General features: G+C 44.8%; 2 protein-coding genes across 2 annotated transcripts; both read right to left on the bottom strand.

Moving 5' to 3' along the window:
* Positions 1-1,247: 1,247 nt before the first annotated feature.
* On the bottom strand, positions 1,248-6,360 carry LOC139412053 (bone morphogenetic protein 10-like). The gene is made up of 2 exons (XM_071158842.1): positions 5,704-6,360; positions 1,248-5,137 (listed from the first exon to the last, which is right to left on the bottom strand). Exons 1-2 carry the CDS (start codon positions 6,095-6,097, stop codon positions 4,038-4,040), a joined length of 1,494 nt encoding a protein of 497 aa, XP_071014943.1. The 5' UTR covers positions 6,098-6,360; the 3' UTR covers positions 1,248-4,037.
* Positions 6,361-8,589: 2,229 nt separating this feature from the next.
* On the bottom strand, positions 8,590-18,411 carry LOC139412052 (rho GTPase-activating protein 25-like). The gene is made up of 11 exons (XM_071158841.1): positions 17,947-18,411; positions 14,572-14,774; positions 14,239-14,326; positions 13,460-13,573; positions 12,941-13,148; positions 12,303-12,435; positions 11,918-11,991; positions 11,499-11,620; positions 10,866-11,023; positions 9,736-10,325; positions 8,590-9,529 (listed from the first exon to the last, which is right to left on the bottom strand). The coding sequence occupies exons 1-11, from the start codon at positions 18,008-18,010 to the stop codon at positions 9,328-9,330; spliced, it is 1,956 nt and encodes a 651-aa protein (XP_071014942.1). The 5' UTR covers positions 18,011-18,411; the 3' UTR covers positions 8,590-9,327.
* Between the last annotated feature and the right edge of the window lie 463 nt (positions 18,412-18,874).

Genomic DNA, 18,874 nt, shown 5'->3' with positions numbered 1-18,874 from the left:
CATTCTACTACTACATCCTACTACTGCATTCTACTACTGCATTCTACTACTACATCCTACTACTGCATTCTACTACTACATCCTACTACTGCATTCTACTACTGCATTCTACTACTGCATCCTACTACTGCATTCTACTACTACATCCTACTACTGCATTCTACTACTACACCCTACTACTGCATTCTACTACTACATCCTACTACTACATCCTACTACTGCATTCTACTACTACATCCTACTACTACAGCCTAATAGTACAGCCTAATACTACATCCTACTACTGCATTCTACTACTACATCCTACTACTACATCCTACTACTGCATTCTACTACTACATCCTACTACTGCATTCTACTACTACATCCTACTACTACATCCTACTACTGCATTCTACTACTACATCCTACTACTACAGCCTAATACTACATCCTACTACTACATCCTACTACTGCATTCTACTACTACATCCTACTACTACAGCCTAATAGTACAGCCTAATACTACATCCTACTACTGCATTCTACTACTACTTCCTACTACTACAGCCTAATACTACAGCCTAATACTACATCCTACTACTACAGCCTACTACTGCATTCTACTACTACATTCCACTACAACATCATACAACTACATCCCACTACTATATCCCACTGCTACATTCTACTACTACAGCCTACTACCACGCCCCACTACTACGTCCTACTACTGCATTCTACTACTGCATTCTACTACTGCATCCTACTACTGCATTCTACTACTACATCCTACTACTGCATTCTACTACTACATCCTACTACTGCATTCTACTACTACACCCTACTACTGCATTCTACTACTGCATCCTACTACTGCATTCTACTACTACATCCTACTACTGCATTCTACTACTACATCCTACTACTACAGCCTAATACTACAGCCTAATACTACATCCTACTACTACATCCTACTACTGCATTCTACTACTACATCCTACTACTACAGCCTAATACTACATCCTACTACTACATCCTACTACTGCATTCTACTACTACATCCTACTACTACAGCCTAATAGTACAGCCTAATACTACATCCTACTACTGCATTCTACTACTACATCCTACTACTACAGCCTAATACTACAGCCTAATACTACTTCCCACTACTGTATCCCACTGCTACATCCTACTACATCCTGCTACTACTACAGCCTACTACTACAGTCTACCAAGTAAAAGTCATGCATCTTTACACAGTATTTTGGGGCACATGCTTTTTATTTACATTCACTATGTGTAGTGTCAACATTCCTTGGCACTGCTGCTGCTGTTGTTGATATAAGTCTATCAGGCATGTTTTTGGAAGAGCATTGGAAGTGAAGGAAACATGTTTATAGTTCATTCAAGCGCTCAAAAAAAGGTAAAGAACAGGTTTTCCATCCAAAGCAGCTGTCTGCATCTGCAGTTTGTTATAGCGAGCAGCAGGCAGATCATCAGGAAGACCATCCATTGTGTTCATTAGCTGGGCTTCCAGTCAGTTTCCCACTGTGTTTGTGTGACGTGTGTAAACTATGGCCTGTGAGCTGATACTATGGTACACAACAGTCCCAACCTCAGAGTTATGCATCCTAGTCATACCCCCAGCCCGGAAAGCCCCCCCAGCTAGCACATAATGTTCTGAGAACCATATGTTTCTTAAAGCCTGGTGAGAGCATGGATGTCCTATGGTTATTTTGCATACAACCTTCCCACAACTTTCTGAGAATGGTGCAGGATAATTCCTTGGCTTTAGCACATTCTCAGCACATATAAGGAACTTAACATAAAAAGCGATTTCTTTTTCTTGGTTTCCTAATAGTTCAAACATGGCATGCTAGCTCCAGCCTGGTGCCGCAGCAGACTTCATAATTCCATTGATAGAGATCAGAAGATTATAGGTTTGAATCGCACTGATGACGTGTCACAATAAAAAATACATGTTTTTGCATGATTAATACCTCAGGAAATTCATTTCCATGTGTCCTATCTGTGCTTGGAGTTCTAAAAAGTGAACCCAAAATAAGTTACCGGTGTTATTAAAAGTGAGAAAAGTTAAGGAAATTATTCAAAAGCCTCCGAATAACCTATAATTTTCGTTCTCAGAACGCTAATAAAACCTTTCCCGGGAAAACTTTCAAATAACCAGAGTAAAATATTATCAGAACCTCCCTGCAACATAAAAATAAAAGTTGCCAGAACAGGCAACATTTTCACTTCTGTTCTCAGAACGTTTAAAAATCTTTCAGTTTTACTGGTCAGGAAACCAAAACATACATTCCCGCAACTTACAAGGAACCAAATGTGCTAACTGGGCTCTTTTCTAAAGATAATTAGGCCTAGTAGGGAGGTTCAGTTTTGCAACCTGTTTATAGTTGCCGGGCCAGGAGAGAAATGAATAATGGTTTCCGATACAGATATTATTATGATAATATATGTACAATAGTCCTTTTTTAAAGTATTCATTGTATGAAAATATAATGATTTGTGAAGCCTTTTATGCACACTAAGTTTAAGTTTCGCCTCTTCAGTATTTTACAAAAGGATTCACAAAGGAACCACAACAACAGGTAACAAAATATAATATTCATAAAATATTTATAAATTAAAGACATTCTACAATATGGTCAGGGTATGTACTGTATGTTCACCCTCTGTATGCATATCCATGTTGTACAATTTTACATAATCACCTACTTGTCATAGTAAAATCAATAAATTAATCAATAAATAGGCTTTCACGTTACCCAAGCAGCAGAGAACTGTATTACATTTGTATTACAAGAACACAGAACAACAAGAGAGGACTCCACACAGGACTCTCAGGGGAGGGGAGGAGAGACATGAAGTGCCATACTCTCCACTCATCTTCTCAGCCTGTCCATGATAACAGGCCAAATATATGGAAATCTTTTCCTTAAACGTGAAGGATTTCAGGGCCAGGGGGAGAGGGATGTATGGAAGGTAAAGACACAAAGGGAGGGAGAGGAGGTTGGAGGGGGCACATGATGGGGGTAGGTCAGTGAGTTGAGCCTGTAGAATCTGTTTCTATTAGTACCCATGGAATCTTGACAGGCCATCCCCCCTCTCCTCCCCCCGCCGCTCCTCCAGCACCTCCAGTCCTGAGTGGTGGAGCACATGTTTCTCACCGCCAACACCTCCTTATCGGCACGGTGCGGAGGAGTGGGAGAAAGTGGCTCGCACGGCATGTGACTGACTCTGAGGCCGATGTGGGAAGGTGGGTGAGGGCTCGAGGGAGATAACCCACCCTAACTGCTGCCCTGACCTCAGCCCACTGTCCTAAATGCCAGGGGGAGGTGGTGGGGATGAAGATGAGGGCAGGCCCCTACCAGAAGTCCAGTCCAGTCAGGTTTGTATTTCCCTTGGGAGGCCTGTTGCTGTTAGGGAGACATTCTAAATGAGGTGTGGATTAGTGTTAGCGTCTAGGGAGGGGGAAAACAAAGATAAGTGGAGAGGAAGACAGGAGATCGATGTCAGTGGAGAGCTAACTGTGGAGAACCCTATGTGGTCCCACCAGCTAGGCCTATTGGACATCACTGTATGGCTGGTTGCTGTATTGCCGGAACCCTTTGAGAGACCAAAGGATAGTTTATTTTTTAAGGTCCAAACTTTTTTCCTCAAATTCTTTAGCAAATTCCAAATGTGTTATTTAGCTTCAAATGGCATCCAACTGATTCTATTACAGAATTATGAATTGGTATCATAGATATTTTACTGTACAAAACAAAATATACATTTTCCTGAAATACAAAATATACATACACAATGTACAAACTGTTTAGTTTAGATCCATCTTATATATACATACATGTCATAGCTGTTTTTCTTGTCAACTGTTCTCAACGGTGATTCTAGATTAATTTCAGAGTCCATCTATTCTAATACCAATCCTGCTTTAAAAAATGTAGTCTTTGCTTTGTTCCATCCTCACCCTGTCATTTCTCTTCACGAATGTCTCTCTCCGTGTCCATATGAACAGCAGGGTGGACTAGCTATCTGCAGCCACACTCTGCCACCACCATGCCCTCAAACTTATACTTGTACGTGACTACTCCGGTGTCATCCATGTAAAGCAGGGAGATGGGATCCAGCTTGGTGGGCACGCAGCAGGCCCGCGTCACCTTCTGTGGGCTCTTCATGCTCACCAGTGTCTGGACGATGGCGTGCTTGGTGGGCGTCACGTGTTTGGTCAACGGGTATGTGCAGATGCCACTGCACTCAAAGGCCTCGTACCCGGCAGGCGCTAGGATCCAGCTGTCCCAGCCGATGTCTTTAAACTCCACGTACAGTGACTGCTTCTTACACTGGTTGACCTTGGCGTTGCGGCGGATTCTGGAGGCCGTGTCATAGATCAGATTGGAGCGCATCTGGAGCAGGGCCTCTTCGTCCTGCTCCTCCTCCTCTTCCTCCTCTTCCTCGCCCCCCGCCCGGCCCAGCTCCCCCCACAGCCTATTCAGCTCCAGGTCACCCTGAAGCACCGCTTCCGAGGTCTCGTGTCCAATCATCTCGTTCAGCTCCCGCTTGTCATCGCGGTGATCACCGCTCTGGTCGTCGGAGAAGATAATCATCAGGGGTTTGTGTTTGTCATCTGGGCTGGTGTCTATCTCCATGTCTCCCCTGAATGTCCTCCTCCCCTCTCCTTCTCCCTCACCGTCTGCTAGTGTCGGCCCTCTTTCCCCCTCGGAAGTCAGGCTTGCTATGTGGACCTCCAGCCTGTGGGTGGTGCTGTACTCTGACTTGCGCCAGTGTTGGACGGCAGCAGTTAGGTCAAAGGCCTCCCAGCCGTTATCAGTACCATAGACCTGCCGTGATGCCAGCTCTACTAACTCCTCCCGTCCTCCACCTCTTCCTCCTGCTCCTCCTCTCTCGGTGTCCTTCGCTGTTCTGTTGTCCTCTCCTGTTCCGTCCTGCTGCTCCAGCTCGTAGATGGTCACCTTGCGGTCGACCCCAGCGTAGAGGTTGCGATCGGTCTGGACCAAAGTATAGAGACGCAGCTCTGCGGCGGTGATACGCTCATTGTGGGGTATGGATACGTTGAAGAGCAGAGGGTGTTGTCTCACCCCTCTACTACCCAAACTGCAGGGAGACGAGTCTGGGGGAGAGGAATACACAGAGATAAAGGTTGTTAATTAATCAGTAGTTCTCCATGTTGATGCTTTGAATACACTGCAGAATTGATAGTACAGCAAAAGCCAAGATTTTGTCCAAAACACTTCCGAGGCAATTGTAGCATTCCAATTAACATTAAACTAGATCAAGTTGAATGAATATATTATTGTAAAAAAATCTAAATGAATAATGAGATATTCACAGTTTCATATTCTTGTCCAAATAAATAAAACAGTTTTTTTTTATTTGCACAGTGCAGAATCTCAAAAATGTAAGGTCCTACAGTATTTGTAAGATGAAAAACAAACGTAAATGAAAATGCATAAATTATACTTAATTGTTTTTACACTATGCATGTTGACCTTCTACAGGTACATTTTGATACGTAATACATTTCTGATGAACAGTTCTGATATTAATACTCTCATTACACAGGGATAAAGGGCTTACAGTACTTTAATTAAAAAAATTCCAAAGCAAAGAACACCACAGCATAATGTGAAGCTAGTACGGCATAAGGACACAGAGTACAGTATAGTGGCTCTCTACCTTCGTTCTTGAAGCTGCGGATGATGTTGGCGGTGGGCATGGCGGTGTGGTCGTTGGCGAAGCGGTTGTACAGCTCCATCATGTACTCGGGCGGCTCCACACGGACACTGCCAGGTGCCTGGGCGGGAGGGCCCAGGCCAGACAAATTGAAGGTCCGGAGGCTCTCCAGCAGGCTCTGCATGTCCACGTCCCTGTCCTGCTCCAACAGAGATGGGTCTATGACGCCCCCGTGGCCGTCTCCCAGACCTGGAGCAGGGCGATGTCTCTCTGGGGCCAGGGAGATGGGGCTGCCCTGCCCAGACAGGGGCCACATCAGGAGCAGCAAGGGGAGCAGGGGGAAGGGGGTCCTGGTGATAGAGGTAGCCTCTAACCTGGAGAGCCCATTGTCCGCCATGGAGAGGAGTGATACTGTTCTTGTGTTGTATGGTATATCCACAGGGACTATCCAATGTTGAGATTAAACAGAATTATATCTAACAAATGTGTTAATCCAATGGTCCACTGGAGGTTGGATTCAGCTTGATGAAGGGTGAGAAACAACAACCGTGTTTTTCTCTTGCTGATCCGGGTGGTTGTCGGTTCTCTGGTGACTCAAAAGGTTCGGTTGACCCTTGGAGTTGACCAGTGAGGAGGTCTGTGTTCTGTAGCTCTAACCGTGTGTTCCTCTTGCTGTGTGTGGAAACCCTGATAAACGACTCTCATTCCAGATATCACGCCATTTATCCCAATGCACACCTTTTGATGTTGTTTTCTAAAGAGTTGGAGTCCCAGCTAGAGGGTGGCTTTGCTGTGTCCAAAGGAGGCATCCCTTGTGTTTTTTCTCTCAGTTTCTCCCTCTGTTCTCTCTCTTCTCTCTCTCTCTTCTCTCTCTCTCTCTCTCTCTCTCTCTAGCTCTCTTTCTTTCTGTCTGTTATCTATGATATGGTAAGCTCTGCATTTCTCAGTGTTTGTGTCCCTGTGTTTGTGTGTCCCTGTGTGCGTGTGAGTGTGTGTGTGTGTGTGTGTGTGTGTGTCTGTGTGTGTTATCTCACCACTTCCTTAATGAGGACTTTGTAAACAATGTCCTGTAGCCTGTTCCTTGTAAAAGGGATATTTTGTTTTGTGTCGGAGCACCAGGCAAAGATGAGATTGTTCATGTGTTTATTTGTTTGGTAAATGGGGGAACTGCAGAAACAGGAATTTGCTCCATTGACCATTTGTTTTTGACAAATCCATAAAGGGTCTATTGATGTTGGATGCTACATGATATGTCTGTTGGACAGTGCCTTCCCAAATTAAATTGAAATGTAATGAGGTGTGAGATGTAATGGGCAGTGATGAGAAATTATGGACTTCTGCAAGTCTGAAGAACACATAACAAACCAATTGAGATCAGCTGATGAGAACAGCACTGCACAGATGACCGTGCATTTCATTAGTATTTTATGACATAAGTTGTAATAGTTAAAAAATAAAAACTTGAAAAGCATATATTTCAGTTGGAGAAAAAAAAGTTGTATTATGAGAGCAAGAATTTAAATTGTGTCTTTGTCTGTTGTGGAAACAAAGTCGACCACACAACACAACTTTTCCATAATCTACTCAGTACCCACTTGTGTTTCAAAGTTTGCAGCACTTAAGTGCACTTCCTCTTTTAGTTGGCGAACACGTTGCAGATGTCACTGGAGTGTTGGAAATGGATTATCTCTGTCTGAATGTCTGACCAAGAGGCCCAACTGCCTATTGAATGCACAGGAGCCAAGACGTACAGTTTCCAGTGTGCTCTGCGCTATACCCTCACATGTCCGTCAGACATCAGTACAGTGGTTCTGAGGTCAGCTTTAGTCCAGATTCCACAGCCCAGAATGGATTGCAGGAGGGAGAGGGCTTTTCAAGAGCAGACTCCATGCTTTGTAAGGGCAGACTAGTCTCCTTGCATTCCACTGTGATTAGGGAGACAGCATGGAGTCAAAGGTGACAATGGAACTAGAACCTGGATGGCTCAAGCTAGAACACATCTCCACTGACCAATGACCAGAGGAGTAATCTACACTAACCTCCCCTTTAAAGTCACGTGCCCACTCTCTCTTTTCTTTCCCACTCTTTTTAAGATGAACGCACGAACGGTATTTTAATGCGTGATTCCAAAACCTGAGAATCCCCTCAATACCTCATCATAACACCTCGTCATCTCAGATTTGCCTTTAAAGATGGACTCCGCTAGATTAATTAATGTTACCGCCAGTTCCAGATTCTCAATTCGGATGTATAATTTAACTGCACTTTTAGAATCTGTATGGCTGCTACTGTTTGTTTCCACATGAATTCAGGGGTCCTCATTCCTGAGTCTCTGACAGTGACCTGCAAAGATACATTCTTGATAGTGAGGAGGAGATGACATGGGAGGGAACAGGATCCCCCCCCCCCCCCCCCCCCTGTTACCCATCCTCCAGGGTGACAGTTGACAGACGTGCTGTTATCTCCCCTGCGGTCCCTTTTCCGCAATGCCTCCTTTGTACACCGCCAGTCCCCATCTCTCTTCAATCTTCCTGCAATGCTGAAGAATGCTTGATAACACCAGTGTCCCACTTTCACTAGCTCCCTGTTTTTCTCACAAGCACAGACATGCCCGAACAAACATGCTCCCACACACACACACACACACAGAATGCACAAACAGACTTGCACACACGCACACACACATACGCACACATTCCAGCCATTTTCCCACTGGCCTTACACTATCTTTCCTCTGACCCCTTCAGTGTGTGACGACATTCTCTTTGGCCCTGATCTCATTCATTCTTTCTGTCTCTCTCACTCTATCTCACGTGCATATTACACATATCACATGCAATCCCTCTTAAAAGGTTGTAGTTCAACCATAATAATGACAAACTGTGCAGATTGTTGGTCAGTTAACTTAATCTGTTCTTCTTTATTCATTTGCTGATCAAAGAAATTTAAACATGATTCGGACCTTAACAATTGAGCCGACATGCGCAGCGTTTTACCATGAATGCGATCTCCGCGAACGTTGGCAAAATGCCTTTAAAAGCCGTATTGTTGGCTGTCCAGCGCGCAGCGCTATGAATTGAATCGCAGCCATACTAATACAGTACATTATAGTCCAAGTGTCCTGGACATGATCTTAACCTGGACACTATGCACCAATAGCTATTGCATTTACATGCTGTAAGTTATCCAACAATAGAAATGTAACAGCCCCTGCATGGTCAGCAACCATCAGCATCTTATAGGATAATACACACATCACGTCCATAATCAGCTACACCAAGCAAAGGCCATTTACATACATTTGCAGCATTCCTCATTGTATGTCTATGAATGTGAAGTGTAGTCAACATCTGCTTTAGATAAAGAGTTTATACATGGTTTTTCCCACCAAACAAACTTGACAAGCTAGCAACATTTTTCAGGTCCCAGCCAGGGTTACAGCTCTGGCCAAGACACTGACTCTCTACCTCTCTCTCCCTTGTTAATAGATCTCTATGTTAAATATCCATATACTGTATTGAGGGATCTCTTTGATAACTTAAGGGTAAAGGCAGTTCTAGGTTCTAGGTTGGCCCTCGTGGTTCTCTGGTGGGGAACTACTGGATCTAGGTTGGCCCCTTTGTGGTTCTAAGTTGGTCTTCCTGGTTCTCTGGAGAGGAACTGCTGTATCTCCTGGTCCAGCTCCTGGTTGCGTCTCTGGGCCTCGTCTCGGCTGCGTTCTGCGTTCCTCAGCCGGATCTCCAGAGCCGACACACAGCGCTTCTCTGTATCCAGGGCTGACTGCAGCTCCGCTACTGTGGCACTCAGCTCTCTGTTCCTCTGCTGCAGGCTGCATGGGAGGGGAGAGGAGAGGGAGAGAGATTGCATTTATGAATGCAGAGTACAGAACACTTGTGTTGACATCGTGTCCTTTCCAATAAAATAGTATTCCGCATCCTAAATGACACCCTATTCCCTATAGCCTTAGTCAAAGTAGTGCACTATATAGGGAGTAGATTGTCATTTGGGAAAGAGACAGTATTCCATAATACAGACCTGGTAACGAGGTGCTCTGTGTCTCCCCGTCTGTCCTCCTGCTGTTCAACCTTACTGTCTGGTTGCTGGGCTGAAGATGAAACCCCAGCTCTTCTGGCCTCTGTCTTCTTCTCAGGGGTCGCTGGCTGAGACTTCCGCTGGGGGTCCCTGCTGGGTTTGGAATAGGGGACTGTGATGTCATCATAGGTGACTGTGATGTCACTTCCTCTCCTGGCCGTCCCTCTGTCCTCCCCGTCCTTCTTCTGGACCTCTCCGAACAGAGAGGTCCTCTGTAGGTCCAGGATCTTAAAGATGTCCTCTGAGAGAGTCTTCTCCCCCTTCTCAACTTTCTCCTCACTGCACTCATTGATGTGGCTCCAGCACTTTATGGCCTCCAGCTTGCCGGCCACCCCGGGGACTGGGCAGTTCAGGGTGGGCAGGGTCTGGGTGCGTTTGCGGGGGCTCCCGGACCAGAGGTCCATGGCTGAGGATGAAGAGGGGGCGTGGGGCTGCTGGGGCCCTGCCTGGGGGATGGAGATGGTCACTGGATCTGGCCCCAGTGTGTCTGTGTCCTCTTCCTCCTCTGGAGACTCGGACAGAGACCCCTCACACTGCAGGGACAGACAGAATGGATTTAGACCACAGAACTAAAAATGAGAGAGAGATATCAATTTCTTCTCCAAAACATTCTGAAATTGAATCAAGCTTTATTTAAAGTGTTCTTACACACTGCAACACACATTAACATTTACAGAAGTGTAGCTATGCAATGCTTACTGATATAATAATGTATCATAATATACACTGAGTATACATTGAGAGGGTGAATGGTCAAGACACAAGATCGAAGTGGTTTGAGCAGGGCATAGTAGTAGGTGTCAGATGCACCAGTTTGTGTCAAGAACTGCAATGCTGTTGGGTTTTTCACTCTCAAATTGTTCCGTGTGTATCAAGAAGGTGTTCCTAATGTTTGGTGTACTCAATTTATTACTCCTTTAGTTGTGCATGTGTTGTACCACGTTCCCGGTATGAAATAAGAGAAGAACCTCTTTAAGGTTGCGACCCAAATAGTACCCTATTCCCTTTATAGTGCACCGCTTTTGACCAGAGCCCTATGGGCTGCGTTGAAAATGATTGTGTGATGTTGTTACCTCAGCAGACTCCCAGCCCACAAAGCTGCGTGGAGCGCTGTTCTTCTTCTTGTCACTCTTCTCGATGGGGGGTGAAGGAGCCACGTCTTTAGACGGAGGGAACAGAGCCTCGTGCTGCCTGATCATCACTGTCATCAGCTTCTGGATCTGAGGAGTACCTGTGAGGAGAGACACAGCCAAGCGCACAGTCGGTTCATGCAAAAGACATTTCTGAAAGGGAACGAGGATACAGAAACCATTTGTTGACATAAATGATACCGTATCTATGCATCTGCATTTCATAAATAATCAAACTGTACAGTAAGGTCGGTTTGTCATTGCGTCAAGCAGAAGTATGTCAAAATAAAGGTATGACTTTCAAAATAAAGGCATAGGCCTACTGCTGCTGATAATGACAATTACACCCCGTTGCAGCATGCACTAAAGGCCTTTTCACACCAGGGTTGGGGTCAAAACCATTTCAATTCCAGTCAATTCAGGAAGTACACTGAAATTCAAATTATTTCCACTGTTTTTCAATGAGGAAATGCTGTAATTAGAATTTGGTTTACTTTCTGAATTGACTGGAATTAAAATGGAATTAACGTCAACCCGGGTTTCACAGTGCAATTTCTTAGCGTGGTCTGGTCTCACCCTTCATCATGGTGATGGGGTCCTCAATCTGGGGCTTGAGCAGGTTGATCCCAATGACCGTGGCCAGGTTTTCAACACTCATCTTGTTCACCTTGGAGTTCTGCTGCACTTCAAATAAGAACCTTCACAGACACAGTTCACAGTTTAGACAGCAAAGTCACACAGGGCGAGTACCAAATTATACCTTATAACGTGCCCTAGTTAGGACTTAGAATCACTCACCATGCAGATGCTTTTATTTTTTGGGGTCAAACACAAAATGCTGTATGAGCAAAAGCTGTAGACTAATCATTACAGGGTAGTAATCAAATTGCTTTTCAAATGTTTCAATAGAAGCTCGTTCGTCAATAGGTTCTATGATATGTCATTCAATTGAATATTCACTACCCTGGTGTGTGATTGTGTAAGTATAAGCTCACCTGCATATGTAGCTGAGGAGGTTGTAGTTGGCTCTAGGAAGGAGGCTGATCTGCTTCTCCAGTCTCTCACGACCCTGGGTGGAAAGTGAGTTGGAATATACAAAATTCAACTAACGCACTCTTACTCAGCAGGCCTGCATGTAGTCATTTTGGCACAGTTGATAGAAATAAAGCTAAATTACAAATGATTGTGAGAAACAAAAATGCCCATGAACATTTGGCTACGGTCATCATTAAAGGAAGTTACCACACTTTGATTCAGTACATACTCATTTTGGCACCGTGGACAGATATAGAGCTAAATCACAAATTGTAGCCTAGAGGACATGTTTATTTATAAGAATATTTGGCTAACTTCTTTATTGAAGTAAATATTAGTTCCTACTGCAGCACTGTTGGGGTCCAGCATGGGGCTGCAGTCCAGGAAGTCTTGGTACTGTGTCCAAGGCACCACCGGCTCAGGCAGCTCCCGCAGGTACAGCTTGAGGAGCGACGCCACTGTGTGGACATCTGTGTCACTGCAGGGCACAAAACAGTCAGAAACGGTGCACGAGCACACCCACACACAGTTGCACGTGCACACACATGCAGGCGCACATGCATACACATGCACATGCACACACACACAAACAAAAACATACAGTTGTGCTGAGTGTATTTCTATTTTGTGTTGAATCCAGCTACAAATCAGTTTGTCCCCCTTTTCAACAAATGTGTCACGATAGAGAGCTCCGCGTGGGGAGAAGGTTTTTATAAAACTGTCTTTCTCTGTCTACTAGGACAGGATGTGGTGTAAGCCACAGAGCACTAACAGCAGAAAAGTGTATCAGGCATCTCTGTACTATCATCCTCACTGCATCTCTCTCATCTTACTATGCAACCTTTAGAAAAGAAGCCAACGGGATTTCAGTTTGTATAAAAAGGGCGTAATAATTGTCTGTTTGTACGTTGGCGCCCTTGAACGTTCCTTCAAACGCTCTTATGTAAGTTAGCTTAGCTTAGTTTAGCGCTGAGGCATCTCACATTGGGAAGGAAGGTCTCTCTCCGGCGTTGAACGCGTCCCTAAACTGTTTGACTGTGTTGTCTTGTCCCGGCAGTCTGAAGATGCCTTCCTCGCTTAGTCCGTGTTCTCTGATGAACTCTGCACACTTTTGCACCAGGATGGGCACCATGTGGGGGCCGAATCGCTGCTCGTAGGTTACCGTATCACCCAGGCCCTTGCCAAATATTGCTGAGAGGGAAGGAGAGCGGTTAGAGTAAGTCACAGACCAAACTGAGGAATCAGAGACAGCGTTTTTCAAGTTTGTGGCTAGTTCCTCATGGGTTGCGGCTTTATGTCATGGGCCCGAGGACAATTCGAAAAAGAGTCCTTGAACCAAAAGTCAAGAAAATAAGTTCAGATGACTAGAGACCCGCTTTTTCCTGACCATGTGACCTGACCAGGAAAAACCTATTCTGGGTCCTAGTTATATGTTTTGTTCCTGGTCAGGTCCCTTGGTCAGGGAAAACTCTTGTCCTTTAATGTCAGCAGACTATCTGTACCTCCACTAGAGGGTGATCCAACCACCCTGCGCAGCGTGCGGACCCACTCCTCCATCTCACTGTGGGAGTTGGCCATGAGGACGTACGGGTGCCGCTCCCGATCACCACTGCTGCCTGGAATACAGAGAGGGTATGACTCTCCAACATACTGGGATACATCATACATAGATTGAAAGGTATATCTTTCATTCCTATCTCAACAGAGAGACAAGAGAGAGACATGGTGAGGTGGAGGCTGAGAGAGAGACATGGTGAGATGGAGGACGAGAGAGAGACATGGTGAGATGGAGGCTGAGAGAGAGGCATGGTGAGATGGAGGACAAGAAAGAGACATGGTGAGATGGAGGGCAAGAGAGAGACATGGTGAGATGGAGGACAAGAGAGAGACATGGTCAGATGGAGGACAAGAGAGAGACATGGTGAGATGGAGGGCAAGAGAGAGACATGGTGGGATGAGGCCAAGAGAGAGACATGGTGAGTTGGAGGGCAAGAGAGAGACATGGTGAGATGAGGCCAAGAGAGAGACATGGTGAGATGGAGGGAAAGAGAGAGAGACATGGTGAGATGAGGCCAAGAGAGAGACATGGTGAGATGGAGGGAAAGAGAGAGAGAGAGAGGGAGAGAACACAGAGAGAGAGAGAGAGAGAGGGAGAGAGAGAGAACACAGAGAGAGAGAGAGAGAGAGAGAGAGAGAGAGAGAGAGAGAATGAGACAGAGACAGAGTCAGAGTCCGAGACAGAGACAGAGTCAGAGACAGACTGAGACCGTCTTCTGCTTACGTGGTATAATCTCAAAGAGGAATTTCCCTGGATCATCTTGATTCTGTGGGAGTTTGTTGACTTTACTGAACCTCAGCTGGATTACACCCTGGGGACAGAGAGACAGACTGTCACTGACATCTTAGTAAACAACGCATACATGTCTAGGCTACAGGAAACACAGGGAAGGACTTCAATAAAGATGGAAACATGCTAACTGAATATTGACAGCAGTAGTGTTGTTTGGATGCTTGAAGGTTTTCCTAACCACATGACCAGATCAGGAAAAGCCAAAGTTAAAGGCTATAACTAGAGCCTAGACCGATCTGCCTTCTTCTCTACCCCATCTTTCACCTGGACAGTCCCCTCCTTTTCGTCTTTATGGTAGGTCAGTGTGCTTCCTCTCAGCACAAAGTAGCGCAGCTGCCAGTTCTTTACGATGGACCTCTGCTTCTTCAGCCAGCCAGCCTTCAGAGGCCTCTCCATGGACCTCCTGGTGGAGCCGGGCGAGCCTAACCCTGGGCTGCCCTCTCCAGGCATCACACTCCTAGACCGCGCTGCAGCAGAGCAGAAACAAACAGAACAGCCGTACTGTTAACGAGAGCCTTATTAAGAGACACTTCACTAAACACAGCCAGGATGTCAACAAGGCTCTCAACATCCGTCAAGTCAGGTCTTCCTCTTTTATTCATTTGAACACGCATCAATCTGACTTGCGGCAGATCGAAGTGGTGGCCTGGCAGGAAACAGGCCGCCCCTGTCTGACCTGCCAAGCTTCCTGTTTGAGGTGCATGCTTCTAGATTCTAGTCGTGATTGTTCAATGGTAGGAAAATAGTGACCTACAAAGACACTGTGCCTTCAACAATCATGTACAATAGACTACAGGGAAGGGCAACACAGGAACAATAACACAGTACATGGTCTCAACTAGGCCTAAATGTAGACACGGTTGAGTCATTTGTCCTTTACTAACAGGCCAGTCATTGCTCAACAACATGATGACTTACTGTCTAAGTTGTCTGTGGATGATCTCAGAAGAGAGCATGAGAGAGATAAACGGAAGAGTATGAAGAACGACTGGAGATGGGGGTCGAGTTGTAGGCTACGTGGCACACGATGGAGAGAGAAAATCACGCATGGATTGGCACGCAGGGTGGTACTGTAGCTCGCCGGACAGATGGTGTGATTGTGATTGAGAGTGTTCGCTCACTTGTCGTGTAATTCACCGTGATCTCCCAGGCCAGATGAAAGAAGAGAAGAAGACGAGCCTGGCTATATAAACAGGACGTGACTGCATCGATGGGGGAAAGACTTTGAAGGCCCCCACCTAAAACGCAGACCCTTTGGTCTGTTTTAACAGCGTCATCCCTTGAAGAGGGCCATGTCAAAGGACTCTGGACGAACCTCTGGCCCACACACAGTGAAGGATGAGACGCCACGAAAAAAGGAAAGACGGACACAGACCCTTGAGGAACTTTTCAACTGGACCCGGGACCTCCTAGACCCAGGAGTCCCAATGGAGGCATGAATAAGATGTTCAACTTCTCAATCAAACGGAGCTTGTTGCAAGAATGCCAGCTCTTTCACGTCAGTGGGAATAGTGAGGGGTTGAAAGTGCGTGGCCGTGGCACAATCCTATTGAGTGTACTAAGAGTCAGCAGAAATATATGTAGTTCCAAATAAGGGTCTCAGTTACATGAATATTTAACCCCTAGAGACCAGTCCTAAATGGCACACTATTCCCTATGCAGTGCACTACTTTTGACCAGAGCTTTATGGGCCCCGGTCAAAAGTAGGGTACTAAATAGGGAATAGCGTTCTAACTTCAGCAGTTGAAATGACAGAACACACTGGCCCCATTCAGTTGCATGACTATACATATTCATTCTGTGTACATATTTCTTATCCCTATATAAATCCATTGACATGTATGGCTTTTGATCCTCTGATGAACAATCAAGGGTAGCCATGCCGTAGATAAAATGTGTGTACAGTGTACAGGTGTAAGAGAAATTATAGAAGTCATCAGGCCTTCTCACACAGTCGCTCTCATACACAAACACACACACACACACACACACACACACACACACACACACACACACACACACACACACGAGTCTGCAGAGTCACAGCTACTGTTCTGACATTTCATCAACTTCCTGCTGAAAGTACCCAAAGGGCACAGAGAAAATGAGAAACGCCTTGCTGCCTGAACTATAGCACTACATTTTCTTGAGATGAGGACTGGGGTTAAGTTCTCAGGGCTGTGAGTAACTGACTGGTAAAGTATACCGTGTGATAAATTAAGCAGTCCTAGAAGTCAATCAATCAATCAATGTATTTATAAAGCTCTTCTTACATCAGCTGATATCACAAAGTGCTGTACAGAAACCCAGCCTAAAACCCCAAACAGCAAGCAATGCAGGTGTAGAAGCACGGTGGCTAGGAAAAACTCCCTAGAAAGGCCGGAAACATAGGAAGAAACCTAGAGAGGAACCAGGCTATGAGGGGCGGCCCTCGTAGCATAAGAAGTCACTTCTTTTCATAGAAATAACAAGTCACTTGTCTCCCAGCAATGCTGATGTGTATCCACTAAACTACATAAACCTGTTCATCATAAATAGAAGTATCCACACTGTTTTCACTGACAGGTTGAGGACAACTGCACCATTCCACTAATAGTTTCAGTATGAAGTCATGACATTGCCATATAAGGCTGTAGCGGCTATATATGTATTCACATGCACTCATGCACTGTCTTGTTAAGTTATAGGTGCACCACACCTGCTGTAATCAGGTGCATGATCCTTCTGTAAGCCAGGGCCCTGGACCACAAACACAGCTTAACACAGAAATATAACCAAGTATAAGAACAACAGTCTAAATAAAACACTCTCAGTATGCCGCTGGCACACACAGTGCCACAGTCAACCTCATGTCTAGGGATGGCTGGGTTACATTGTAAATGTAATCCATTATAGTTACTAGTTAGTTAGCTGTCCAAAATTGTAATCACTGACGTAACTTTTGGATTACCCAAACTCAGTAACGTAATCTGATTCCTAATTCCTTTTAAAAAGCATTAGAAGAAGACAGAAGGGATCCATCAAATGCATTCGGTGTGTCATCATAGTAGTCTCTGACTTGTGGTCATACCCACTCAGATGGATCAAGTTAAAGGTCCAATGCAGCTGTTTTTATCTCATTATCAAATCATTTCTGGGTAACAATTAAGTAACTTAATGTGATTGTTTTAAATTAAACAGGTCAAAAAGAAACAAAAGTAGCTTGCACGGACTCTGGGAATGGTCAGAGTGGGGAGGGGAAAACTGAACATTTGCTGTTATTGGCAGAGAGGTTTAGAACTCTCTTATTGGTCTAGTAGCTAATGTACTCCCTGGTGATATCACCAGGCAAGCCAAAACTCCATTCCACCAAAACAGGCTGAAATTCTAAGCGTTTTTTTCTACATTCTCACAATTTCACAGCAATTGTTATTATTCCAACCACAAAATGTGGAAATATAACTTTAGAAAATCCTATTTTTGACTGCACTGGGCCATTAAACCCACAGGTCCAGTCGCTATACCTCTTCATAGACGCGTGTAACACACATGCACTAGTGTACAATGCAACTGATGATACAACAACACATTTTCCTATTTACGCAAATGCAATGACTGCCAAGAATAGCTAAATGTTTAGGATAACATCCAGTAACTTACCTATTCTAGATGTTTCAGCTTTGAGGGTACTGAAGTCCCAGTTCCGAGGTAGCTTGAGAGACATTATTGCTCCTTCATAGAAAAGATCAGTATCTCACTTCACAACACACGCACACACACACACACACACACACACACACTCACATATATACACACAGCACACACACATGTATGAGGGGTTTTGCTGTAGATCTCCAGTCTGTCTGTCACACTAAAACCTCTCTGTATCTGACTTCCTACTTCCTGTATAGCTGCTAATCTATCTTTTCATTTTTTTCAACATGTCAAAACACGTTCTTTCATGTTCCCTCTACTTCCCTCTAGATACATGTTCTGCTAATCTAATACTTCGCCGCACTGTAAATGCCCCCTCTCCAGGTAGGTATATCATAGCAAGTGCTCTACGATAGAAGGTTTCAAATGACGAACCATTCACCAGTGTCACTTAACCACTGGTCTCCCTTTATTCTCTCTCAGGAGGAAGTGGGTTTTGTTTCTGGGTTGCAGTCTCTTCAAGCTGTGGCAATGTCGCTTAAAGGCAACATGCAGCCTAGGGTATGTGTTCACAGCCATACATTTCAACTAGATTTTTGTACATCTAAAATTGTAACATTGTGGCTTGCTGTTACAGCATTGGTGATTTATTTTAGAAGTTGTGCACTGATTAATATACTACAAAACTGCCCTAATGAGAACCACAGCCCAACACACTCTGAGGAAAACTATAGTCAGGGGTGAAAGTAGACTATAGTGTTCCTGCCTCATTCAAAGATACAGCATTCATTCTTAAAAGTCTAAGCTATTGCGGTGGAGGGGGGGGTTCCAAGCTGACATATAGAATTGTTTTAAGATGGTCATACTATAAATCATTTAGCTATTTGATTTGACATTTTAGGATTTGATAAAATATTGCATTTGGCCTTTACTA

This window comes from Oncorhynchus clarkii, chromosome 6 (assembly GCF_045791955.1).
Source record: "Oncorhynchus clarkii lewisi isolate Uvic-CL-2024 chromosome 6, UVic_Ocla_1.0, whole genome shotgun sequence".
In the NCBI taxonomy this organism is placed as follows: Eukaryota; Metazoa; Chordata; class Actinopteri; order Salmoniformes; family Salmonidae; genus Oncorhynchus; species Oncorhynchus clarkii.
Note: the sequence above shows the minus strand (reverse complement) of the source record. Positions and strands in the feature narration are given on the sequence as shown.